Source organism: Etheostoma spectabile, chromosome 8, assembly GCF_008692095.1.
Source record: "Etheostoma spectabile isolate EspeVRDwgs_2016 chromosome 8, UIUC_Espe_1.0, whole genome shotgun sequence".
NCBI lineage: Eukaryota > Metazoa > Chordata > Actinopteri > Perciformes > Percidae > Etheostoma > Etheostoma spectabile.
Genome location: NC_045740.1, coordinates 35,834,847 through 35,847,904, shown reverse-complemented (window position 1 = coordinate 35,847,904; position 13,058 = coordinate 35,834,847). Strand labels below are relative to the sequence as shown.

Here is a 13,058-nt window from a genome sequence, read left to right as displayed (position 1 = left end):
ATTTCTTTCTTATTAACCCGAAAGGGATACTCTCATACCCCTATTAACTTGCAGCAAAACACACACACACACACACATACACACATACATCACTTTTTTTGATCTGAATCCAGGTGGATACACACCTCGTAGATCTCTCCCCTGCTTCATTCGGCGGACCCTAATCTTCAGCCTCATGTCGGTGTCCTGCAGGTCCGGCCAAAAACAGTCCTCCGCTGGGGCAATCACCACATCCAGAGGCATCCCCCAGATCAACTCTGTGTCATGCACGCACACACAAATGGAAATGTTCGGGTTCGGGTTCCCCCCCCCCACCCCTCCTCCTTGGAGCAAGCCCTCGCCACGCAAAAAAAATGTCAGAACAAACAAACAGAAGTGTTCTCCCTTAAAGGGCTGATTGAGATGAGCCCACAGTCGGAGTGTTACAATCCCAAATAGACCAAACTTCCGCGGGTGCTCAAGTCCACTCTGGTCAAGTCAGCTGTTCCAGTGTCCATCGGAGATTGGACCCAGTATAACAAAAACTAATTCCAAATGTATGTGGACATGCTCCTCAAGTTCACCCACAGAAATGCAATGACCACAAAAATTCCTAAAATGCGTCCTGCGTCAGAATTCAGTAAATCTGTGGTTTGGTGGAGAATAGTTGCAACACAGAGAGCAAAAGGAAAAACAAAAGCGAGTCGTCTGTATTGCCTGTGCGTATGAGCCGACTGCAGCTGGTTTACAGAGAGCCTGTGTGTCCCTCTGAGCGCTCCCTCTGTCTCTGTGAGTCCACAGCCACAAGAGCAGCCCACTATTGTTGTGCTGCTCCACTATCCCCGTCTCTCATTCGCTCAGTCACTAGCTTACACTCCTCCCTCTCCCTCTCCCTCCTTCTCCCTCCCTCTCTCTCTCTCTCTCTCTCTCTGCAAAGAGGATGACGGAGCTGCACTCTCTCCTCGAGCTCTGGAGGGGAATGAGCTCACTTGCCGTGAGCTCAGACTCTATCCTCCCTCCCTCTCTCCCTCCCTCCCTCCCTCCTTCCTCCACTACCTCCCTTGCACCCTCCCTCTCTTGTGGAGCCAGCGCTCCGTCATAGCTAATGTCTAAGGCATGTAACCACATTCCTTACTCACCCAACAAATATGTGGCCACCTCAGGGGCCTAGCTGTGGAGCAGGAAGGAGGCTAAAGACACAGTACTACAACACTATGTAGATAGATAGATAGATAGATAGATAGATAGATAGATAGATAGATAGATAGATAGTTTTTGATCCGACAAAATGGGAAATTATAGTGTTACAGCAGCAAAATATCAGTCGAACAGCACAGAATTTAAATATAAATGAAATACTAGTTGATCACAGTGAGGACGGGGACATTGTGTTGGGCTTGTGTTGCATGAAATATGCTTCTTAAGATGATATTTGCAAGTTTGTTAGGCTTTGAGAAATATCAAAGCAATAATAAATAAAAACACATTCATGTGTTTTCAGTGTACCGTATTCACAGTTAATTTATATTAAATACTGAATAAGATTGTACACCTTTATCAAAGCAAAGGGATGCTTATATTTGGTCGATTGCCTTAAAAGTACTGTTGCTTCATTTGCTGCGGAGGGGGATTACGAGTGTCTGTGTGTTGAAAACTGATTTGTTTCTGAAGGTGAAGGAATGCGTGTGACTCCGCCGTGTTTCCTGCGCTGGTTCGTGTCTAACGCGCCTGTCTTTGGACACCGTTCTCCTGTTCGAGGAGGACAGGAAAGAGAAAGAAAATGAAGCTACGGAGACAGGAGGAGGAGGAAAAACAGAAAAGAAAGCAGAGGAAAAAACAGAAAGGGAAGACCGGAGGTGATGAGACGACCAAACGAGCTCGTGGTCGGCAGCCATCACCCCACGTGACGGGCCACAGACTTGGTACTTTACTATGGAATGACAAACATGCAGGCCACAAGTCCAGCTATGGAGCTACACGCAGTGCAGGACTTAACATAACATAACTGAAGTAATTATTAGGCTAATACAGCTATTTTAAATACGTTCTTAAGCCCCGAAATGTTAACGTAAGTATGTATAGCTGATTAAGTTAACATGGCAGTTCTATAGCTGTCATTTTAAGTCATTCAAATTCTTGCTGGTAATAGATAGCACAGATTCTTTTAAAAGAGCACCTGTCTAACCGTCTGTCAGTCTCAGGTTGAGACATCATGATTACTAACTACATTCACACCAGGTCAGACGGACTTCAAGTACATTCGGTCATCTCCCCAGTGAGCCGCGCTCCAAAAAAAGGCAAATAAGCTTGTGTAAGTAGTCTAGTTAGGGGGCCAGCTGCATGCTCACTGACTGACCTCATCTCATCGCTGAAGACCCCTGAATGATCACACACGGGTGAGAACGGCCGTCTGTCACCCGCTGTTTAGCAGCGGTTCACTGAGAGAGAGAAAAGGGTCACTTGGTGTTGATGAGCTCGGTTAAAAAATGCAGACATTGGTTTTGGGAGGATGTCAAACCAAGAACAAACATGGGGGATTCCACACATACACACATACCACACAACACAGCTGGTTGGAGCAGGTGTGGCACAATGGTCATCTAAGGTCACTACACTTCAAAAACACCGCTCGTGATTTTCCTGTGTGGCTCGAAGCCATAAAACCAGCTTTAAAACACAAAACTTCCTACCACCTGCCAACGCACGGCAGTGGGAGCCAACAGCAACAAAACAAAGTAGCCACTGGTGTTTTAATAGTCCAAGTCTTTGGAAATCCTAAAGCAAACACCATGCCCTCACTCTCGTTACACCCCTCTCTCTCCCCCAGTCCTCAGCAGGGTAACAAGGCTCAGAATAGTAGGCGCGTTAATTAGAGGATTACAGCCAAGACGCTATAAATGACAGCCGGGCCTTTTTTTATTGACGGCACATGTGTGCGCTGCTGCGAACAGAAATAGGTAGGACGGTCAACGCCAACACCCCCCTCCCCCTCACCCCCTCCCCTCCACTGACATCTCTTAGATTTAGAGCGTGCTTTTATGTATGGTAGAGGACTTGTTACTGGGACAACGCACAGTTTACGCAGAGACCATCCAAAACACACTGGGAGAGATTAGGTGGAGATGAGTATGAGATAGCGGTGTAAGACAGAAAAAAAGAAGGTGTATAAAGGCCAAAGGGGCCTTGGAAAGTAGAACAACATGATGCAGGTTTTCTCCGCTGGGAGTCCCATGTGTTTTGAATGGTGCAAAGAGTAGAAGAAGGGTTTGTTGGAACAGTAAGTTACACTTACGTGGAATTTGCCTTGGTGATACGTAACAAACATAATGTAGCAATTTGTTTTTATATTAACCCTCGTGTTGTCTTCCCATATACGTTTAGTTTTTCTGGGTCAAAATTTTAAGTTAAAACCTCCATAAGACACTTTTGTCACTTTTCCCAAAGATCTTTGTCGAGTTTTGTGGACATTTTTGTTGTTAATTTTGAAGTTTTTGAAAGTTTCTTCGGCCCTTGTTGTCACTTTTTGACGCTTTCTAACTTTTCCCAAAGTTCTTTCTCACATTTTACAATGTCTTTGTCGATTTCTTTCTAAGTTTTTTGGGCCGTTTTTGCTTCTTTTCCTACATTTCTGTCACTTTTTTCAGTGTTCTTAAATCTTTTTTCTTCTTAAAATGCTTTAAAATTCAATGAAACACTCAAATTCAATAAAAATAGTGAACTGATTCAACTTCTGAGGAGCGTTGTATGAAACCATCCACGTGAAACCCAAATTTCGGATTTAGAAACGTTTTGAAAAAGGGTCAAATAGGACCCCAAGGACAACAGGAGGGTTAACATATACAATGCTTTATCTGCACCTGACGGCTGTCAAAAAAAAACAAGTAAAAACATATTTGGATGACATGTTTTTTTGTGTTTTTTGTAGTTTTGTAAAGTATCACAGGTATGTGTCAGCCAATATATAACGTACTGACGTAATGGCGCTGTAAACTGACAGGTGTGGCCTGAAAGTTGCTAATCACTTTTGCACTTTGCCTGTAATTCTTTTACACAGTAGACTTAACATTTACTCAATTACGTGGGTGGGGGGGTTGACGGCGCAGTGGATGTGACACATGCCTTGGTGTGGGAGACACGGGTTCGATTCCCGCTGCGATGCATCACCATTGTGTCCCAGTGAGACACTTAACCCCTGGTTGCTCCAGAGGCGTGCGACCTCTGACATATATAGCAATTGTAATAAAAGCTTCAGCTAAATGACATGACATGTAATGTAATGTGGGTTTTGTAGATGGATGTTTTTTTCTGTTCTGTAAGAGTGATTCCCATTGCCCCCCCCCCTCTTTATTTTCTGTTAAATAAATAACTTATTTTTGGATTGTTTTAACCTTCTTTGTATATGCTTTGCGCCCATATCTATATTCTGTTTCTCTGTTTCTGCACATTGCAAACAAAACCAATTGCCCTTTGACTACTAATAAAGTTGTAATCCACAGTTTTCAAGAAGCAGCTTATGACCCCCCCAGACCTCTCAGGTCATCTGGGACAGGTCTACTTTCTGTCCCCAGAGTCAGAACTAAACAGGGTGAAGCAGCTTTCAGTTTCTATGCTCCTCATATCTGGAATAAACTCCCAGAAACCTGCAGATCCGCTGCTACTCTCAGTTCTTTGAAATCAAGGCTGAAGACCTTTCTTTTTGATGCTGCCTTTCTTTAAATGACTGCTCATTTCTTTAAATTTCTTATGCTGCACTGTAACTTTTATTCTTGTGTTTTATGTGTCCTATTCATGTGTTTTATTAGTTTTTAATGCTTATGATTTTTAACTGATTGTACTTGTGTTTTATCTGTTTAACTGATTTTGTGTAAAGCACTTTGAATTGCCCTGTTGCTGAAATGTGCTCTACAAATAAAGCTGCCTTGCCTTGCCTTGCCTATCATCACAGTCTAAAATTACCAATGCACACAATAATTCCCCAAAAATCTATCTATATTTATATTCTACACAAAAACCTAGCATGTAAGTTTGTACTAACATTATACTATAAATTAAAAATGTGTCATTTGATATATTTCATCAGAGCCCGTACCCACATCCCTCGTCTGTGAGACAGGCAGCGAAAGGAGAGTCATCCGACACCTCAGCTCATCTGTCAGGATATCACGGAAAAGAGAGACGTCATTCTCCAGATAGGGCCGGTAAGGTGATGAGGTAAAGTATTTGAGTTCATCCTTGAGTGTGTGTGTGTGTGTGTGTGTGTGTGTGTGTGTGTGTGTGTGTGTGTGTGTGTTGCAACCATGTGCGAAGAGGGTGAATGGAGCAAGGTGAGAGGAAGACAAGGGAGGACATTGCTGTGGGGGTTAGACAGGACGGGCTAGACAGTTATTTGCTCCAACATGTGTAAACACAAGCTTATGTGCACAAGTGGGTGTCTGTACGTGCATGTGTATTGGTGTGTGTGTGTGTGTGTGTGTGTGTGTGTTGATAGTGCTGGTTGTCAGGGGATCAGTAACAAGGCTTCTCTTGCAGTGATGTAATGCCTACAGGAGAACACAGCTGCCATGGTTGGGGGGTGAGGTAGTCACCAGGGGAGGGAGAGGGGAGGACGGATGGAGGGATGGAGCAATTGAAGGTGGGGGAGGTGCTGGAGGAGATTGGGGGGGGGGGGGGGGGGGGGGTATTAGCTAGCCGGGGGTACTGGAGGCAATTGGGGGTGTTTGAATCCATAGGGAAATGGTAGCTGAAATGATGTAGTCGTATTGCAAGGGGACATTAGCGGGGCTGTGGGGAATGGTGTGTGTGTATAACAAAGGACCTGGACCGATTTGAAGGCGAGGTAATGTATTCATCCATTAGATATGTCTTGATTTAAATCGGGAAACAACGGCAGAAGCATTGACTTGACTGCTTCGATTTGATTGGATGACCTACTTGGTCGGCTCAAGCCTTTCATTCACTATAAAAGAACTCATCTCAACCCAGTGAGGTTACCAGAGAGACCTGCAGTCTCTCTGAGAGTCCTGGCGTCCGGTTACCCTCGACCTCCTTCAGGCTACCTGTTTCCGCTTTGTCGCGCGCCTCTGGACTCAAAATCCTGGCGCGCCAAGCGAGATCTACGCCATTTTGACGCCAAATTGGCGCACGCACGCTTAGATGCATAGACTGTAAAACGGCCATAATACTGACACTAACAGATAGAGCACAAAAAAAGGTTACAACGCCCAAAATAAGGAATACAAAAAGTATGGTTTGTGGTTTGTATTGCAGCCCAGCATTAGTGTGTGTGTGTGTGTGTGTGTGTGTGTATATGCATCTCTCCTTATCCATGTGCCTTCCCAACTACATTTATCAAAACTCCCTTACTCTCGTTTTCAGACAGATAATTGAGCCGATTATGTCAAAAAGAAAGGTTGAGGAGATGAAGAACAGAGCAAGATGGAGGGATGTGCTTCTCAGAGGTAAAGACAGCACTGTGATTAACTACTTGGTCATGTGGGTGCGTGTGCTCGTGCATGCGGTAGTTCTCGTCTCTATCTGTGCAGCCTGGAGGGAGGCCTGAGACGCATCAGTCACGCAGAAGACCCCCTGCCCTCCAAACAACTTAACCCCCTGGAGGAGCTCAGCACCCGGGGCTACTGCAGCAGTAAATCTATCTCACTAGCCAGAAATTAGTTTACACACACACAGATATACACAGTCAAGCAAGCGCATATACAAAGACACACACACAAAGAAAGAAAGAGAAGAGGGCGAGCTATCAAACACACCAAGGGGGGCTTTCAGGACCAGACGGGCCCTCATAAACCAGATGAACTACTTAGAAATCTCAGTTGGAGATGTTGAGAAAAAAGGGGGGGGGGGGGGCAGTTAAGGCTCAATGTGAAATGCTGCTGGCAAATGCAGGAATGTGCTTATGGTATGTTTGCATGCACATAAAGCTGTGCATTGACTTTGTGTAAAAGTGTGAGTACATAAAATGTATGTTATTTTTAGCCGGGAGTGAGAGGGCTCACAGCTGTTTTCCGAGGTTGTCTATAGATAAGTACTGTGTGTGTGTGTGAGAGATTGAGAATAAAGGGTAAATATGAGCAGGAACCATGCATCGGTCTTCAGGAATAAAGTCATGAAGAATGTGTGTGTGTGTGCGATCTGCTTTTTTTCTAATTTCCCCGGAGGTGAGTTGGTCTACACAGAGTTCACTAGAGCACACCAGAGTTTTAATTGTAAACGCTGATGGCCTGTGCTGGGATGCACAGGGTTTCCTTGCAGCACTTGAACGCAATAACACACCTTAGCTCCTTCTTTCTAACTGTGTCTCGCATGTCTGGCACACACACAGACACACACAGACACACGTGACAGAGAGAAGTTGACAGCGGATCAGTTTGTTTTTAATGAGTTGGTAGCGCTGGTACATGCCGACTGACAGGCAGGCCTCAGATCAGTTCAGTGTTAGTTAGTTCCTATCAGTGCTGCAGGCGGGCTGACAGACACATCGTCCTGACAGCAGTGCTGGAAGCCAAGCCATCTGGTCAACACACACACACACACACACACACACACACACACACACACACACACACACACACACACACACACACACACACACACACACACACACACACACACACACACACACACACACACACACACACACACAGTCTACCTGTCTCATAATAACCCCCGACAGTGTCAGACCGTAGCAGGATGTTTCTCTGTAGTCCATCCAGAGTGTCTGTCTGTGCCTCTCACTGACTGCCCCCCCCCCCCCCCACCCCAATATTCTTTAACACAACAACTCCTATTATCTCATCACACACAGTATGACTCATGACACAATGGAAGGAATGAAATGTAGAAAAAAAAAATGTTTTTCCCCACTGACCTCAAATGCAAATCGGTGCCTTAGGAGAGGAGTATTTTCGAAAATCATTCCTTTTCCAAACATGAATGGAAATTAAATATTTCTGCTTCCAGTGGCACACAACTTTCATTAATTCACTCAAATACGGATACTAAATCAAAGATTGTGGAACAGATTTTTGTGAAAAAAAATACAGTGTGCCAAAAAAAAAAATGTACATATTAATTCAGATTAAAAAAAGAACATATTACTTAACTGTTCATTCAGCCTTGACATTTAAGGCGTTACACCCTGGAGACTGCATTAGGGCGTACAGGACATGGTGACAGTATCGCATCACCCGCAGTCAGGGTTGGCTTTCCTGCCATTACAGGCCCTGGAGACTGAGTGTGTGTGTGTGTGTGTGTGCGTGATTGTGTCACATCCTCAATGCTGCAGTGACATCACTCCGCCAGCCACAGAAGAACAATAGAGAAGGAATGACGCGATGCTGCGAGAGGAACTGGGCAAGCGTTTTTCTGCGTGCGCCCTGCCAATGGCTTTATGGTGCTTTAAAAAAAAACTATTTTTAAAGTGCTGGTTGTATTTCTGCCCCTTTTTTTTTTTTCTTCCTAAATCGAAAGACACTGTTAACAGTGAAAATACACAAACACTCGTGACACACATTTGTAAACATACATGGCTCAGTTGCCTAGGCGTCTCCCTCTTTCACCCCGACGAGCCCTGATGACACTTCATCAGAAACAGGAAATAGTTACACAACAGAAAGGGAAGTGGCCTCTCTGTGGGCTGCCTGCATGTGTGTGTGTGTGTGTGTGCGTGTGTGTGTGTGTGTGTGTGTGTGTGTGTGTGTGTGTGAGGGACTCTGTGAGCGTGTTTGTGTTCATGTGTGCACGGAGGGGGAAGATATCAGGAGGACCGGGAATGATCACAAACTGCTGCATTCCTCAATCTGGGGCTGTAGGCTTGACTGGAGCGCCAAAATTAGCCTGTTGCTGTGGCGATGAAAAATCTCTCGCTTTTATCAGGAAGCAGTGGCAGCCCCGGAGGTTCAGCCCAAAAGTATGTGTGGTCAGCATGAATTCATGGTAATAAGACCTCTGTTACAAGTCTTAGTAAATACCAGGAAAAGGGCTCTGCTCCAGGCAACCGTAGTCCACTCAATGCCGACGAGCCTTGAAAAGTCTTTTTTGGGGGAAATTCATCAGTAAAGTGCACATTGCAATGGATTTTCTCATACTGTTACACACTTTAGCCCTAGTGTTGTCTTCCCATCAAAATTGAGAAAATTCAGAATGGATTTTTTATCGATGTTTTTGTTTATTTTTTTACATTTTTGTCCCTTTTTTTTCAACACTTTTTTTTGGGCTTTTTTAACCCTCATGTTGCCCTCGGGTCAAATTGACCCACTTTCCTTTATCAATGTTCTTTTTAAACTACCCAACTGTAATTACCCCAAATAACATGATGGTTTCCACACAACAAATCTCTACTTTCATTCATTTTAGGGTGTCTAATTCAATTTTTATAGCGTTTTTTAAAAATGGAAGTGGTTTCGTAATAGTATCTTTTTGAGTAAAAGTTGACATAATCCAGTCTGTGGTTATCCATCAACATCCATTCCTTTAATTTTAGTCTAAATAATTCCTAATTTCTGCTTTTCAAACTCAAACATTTGGCATCATTTCCTATAAATGAGATTTATTGACCATAAATTCCAAAAGTAACTGTAAAACTAAAGTTAATAAGTTAATGTTACGTAGTGTTGAAAATCGTCAAAAAAAGTGACAAATGTTTTTAACCCTTGTGTAGTCTTTGGGTCAAACGGACCCGTTTCAATGTGTTTTATATCAGAAATATGGATTCCTTTCAACCAAATTGCCCAATAATAAAATGGATGATTCCATGCAACATTCGTCAGGTAAAGTTAATGATTTATTTAATCTTATAGCATTTCCATTCTTTTTTTTATTGGTTTCCAAACAATATCCAGACTAAACTTTGACATCTACCCATCTGAGATCCACTCAACATCCTCTGATCTTAACCATTAGTCAAAATAATTCGTAATTTCTGCCTTTTTAACTAAAAACTTATGTATAATTTGATATAAATGAGGTTTGTTGACCATGAGTTCCAGGAATAAGTGTAAAACCTGTTATTAAACCAGCTCAGGTTTTTTGAAAAGCGCCACAAGCTGAAAAAAGTGACAAATAAATCAGAAAAAGCGACAAAGACATCTGAAAAGCACAAAAAAAAAATTAAATTTTGACCTGGAAGGGCAAGTTCATGGTTAACAGGAAGACAACACGAGGGTTAAAACAGCTGGAGGGGGGAAAAAAAAGAACATGGCAACCCATTGGGTAAATAAGGAAGCAGCGCTGTGGTATGCCAGAGATAAAGTGCAACGGCTTCAAAGCGTCAAGGCAGCATAGCGATAAACAGGAATCCACCATTGTTCCAGGGAATGGCTGTGACAGGAGCGTCAGTGGGCAGTCCGAGCACGAGTGGAATCCGGTGGACGCGGGCCAGCTCCGTGTAGGATAAACTAGTATCATTTATAGCTGCTCCTTTCCTTCTGCCCTTGGAAATTTCCACTCCACATGTGCTGTGTGTCGGAGTCATCAGGATGAAGGCTGCAGTGGTAAAGTGATGGCGCAGCAGCCGAACTACGGAGCGCTTGGCCCGAATCCACGGTGAGGTCGGAGTTATGAGGTGCTGATGGGGGGTGCAGCACAGAGAAACCAGCTTGGGTTAGCACGCTGTTCAACTTCAGCTCCTGTTGACCTGATGTGTTGACACTGCCTAGGTAACAGTTTAAACAAACTATTTTTATTCCATGCTGGATGAATGCCTGACAGGGGGCGGGCGGGGATGCTCGAAAGGCTTCTAGAGATATTTAAAATGCAGCAGGAACCAGAAGGTATGCACTGTGAATGGACTGTGTACACAAAGCAGCTTAAACAGGTATGGTAGAAGTATTTAGGGCACTGTGGTACAAGCAGGAGTTCTCCGCATGCTTTACTTAACCCTTGCCTTGGGTCGTCTTCAACACTTTTATTGAGGCTTTTTATTACGTTTTTGTCCCTTTTTTTATCACTTTTGATGCTTTCTTTTCAATGTTTGTCACTTTTTTTGACGTTTTCAACACTACTAATTTCCGTTTTACAGTTATTTTTGGAATTTATGGTCAATAAATCTCATTTAAAAAGGACACTATACCTAATGTTTGAGTTAGAAAAGCAGAAATGAGTCATTATTTAGACTAAATGTATGTTGAGGGATAATCACAGACTGGGATATGTCAACTTTTACTCAATACTATTTCAAAACAACTTCAATGTTTCTTTCAAATGCTATAAAAATTGAATAAGACATTCCAAAATGAATGAAAGTAGAGATTTGTACTTCATAAGAGCGCAATGTGGAATCAATCATGTTATTTTGGGTAATAACAGTTGACCAGTAATATAGGAAAACAGGTCAATTTGACCCGAGGGCAACATGAGGGTTAATATAATACAGGCCGACTGCATTGCGTAAGAAACGGGAGCAAAGGTAATTATGCATGTCATATTTAATTTTCTGTATAAGGTCTACATTTCTTTTTTTTTTTTTTTTTTAGTCATGCTTTAGCTATGTGTTTGTATCCTCCAAAAAACTCAAGTATCTACTCTTTCTAACTGCCATTAGGTCTTAGGTTCGGGAGCAGGGCCACGCCTCCACCACACCTCTAATAACTGACCGGCCTTTATATTCCAAGCAAACCCCCCCGCCCCCCCGGTACCTCGACTTCTCCTCTGCCTCATCTCTTTATCCCCTCTTCCCTCATCCCATTCACTCTCCCCGTCCCTCCCTCCATTCATCCCTACTCTGACTTACTCATCATCTACTCCCTCATCCCTTTAGCCCCTCTTCCCTCCAACCCTCATCCCTTCATCTTCTCATCCCTCCCTCCATTCATCCCTACTCTGACTTACTCATCATCTACTTCCTCATCCCTTTAGCCCCTCATCCCTTCATCCTCTCATCCCTTCATCCCTTTCACCCAGACGGAACCCCCCCCCCCCCCCCCCCCCCCCCCCCGAGTCTCCCTCCACCCGGTCTCCAGTACACCCCCCAGGACCAACCAACCAGGCCACATCTCTTTTCAATCTCACCCACCATCCAAATTTATTCCTATGCTATCAACATTCATTAGAATCAAGCATTCTTTAAATTTCCTATTGTTGTGGCATGGCCCTTGCTTTTGAATAGTTATTTAGTGATTTTATTAACTGGGTTTTGATAAACTGTATAAACTGTACAAAAGGGTTATTATCATGGAACAATGCAACATAACTAAGATTTGGTTTTGGAGCCTGAGAATGGGAATTAAAAAAATTCAATTTTGCATTGATCTTGTGAGTTTGAGGACATAATAGTACATTGCTCATTCTGTACGCATCCCTTTGCTTTTAGCACATCGAGGCTTAAATATTGTGTGTGTGTGTGTGTGTGTGTGTGTGTGTGTGTGTGTGTGTGTGCACTGACGTCTTGAGCTTAATCTTTGTTTGCAACTGTTTGGAATTTATGACATTCCTATGTGTTAAAATCTGGGAGAAAAGTCCTTTTATTGGCATGCAAGCGTATATGCGTATGAATGTTTACTTGTCTGCTTTGAGTGTGTGTGTGTGGTGTGTGTGTGTGTGTGGTGTGTGTGTGTGTGTGTGTGTGTGTGTGTGTGTGTGTGTGCGACCCCAACCCCCTAGCCAGCAAGAGACTTTGAGTGATGGAGGAGAAGGGGAAGAGGAGCAGGAGTCAAGCAGAGCAGTGAGATTACGTCATGGTGGAAACATTTGGCAACGGCTCACATAAACACACACAGACGCATAAACACGCACGCACACACATGCTGGCCTGTTTTTGTTCTCTGGTTTTTAAGGGAAAGAAGGGGAAAATGACATCAAGCTCATCATGTGAGGCCAATCAGACAGACGAGGGAGGGGGTGAGAACTGGCAGGAACAGAACGCTGTTACATAAAACTCTGTACAGGCCTCCTCTGGGCCCAGTTACCATATTATGTGTGACTGAGTCTGCCCATGTGTGCATGCATTTGCTCGCTCGCAGGAGTGTGTGCGAGTTAAGTATTTGCACAGTCCCTCATCAAGGTGTGGGCCTAAATAAAGTTGCTCCTCACATACCTGCAGCGTGACTGTTTGCAGAAGACGGAGC

General features: G+C 43.8%; 1 protein-coding gene across 4 annotated transcripts in view; it reads right to left on the bottom strand.

Annotated features, from left to right (window-relative positions):
* The window catches only part of dusp8a (dual specificity phosphatase 8a), a 54,591-nt gene that overhangs the window by 10,682 nt on the left and 30,851 nt on the right, over positions 1-13,058 (bottom strand). Inside the window, exon 1 of one of the 4 annotated variants that reach the window (XM_032523358.1) lies at positions 126-961. The exons of the other annotated variants lie outside the window; for them this stretch is intronic. Coding sequence (XP_032379249.1) covers positions 126-243 — 118 coding nt within the window. The 5' untranslated portion in view covers positions 244-961. Of the gene's footprint in view, positions 1-125; positions 962-13,058 lie in introns of those variants that run through there. 4 annotated transcript variants of the gene reach the window in all.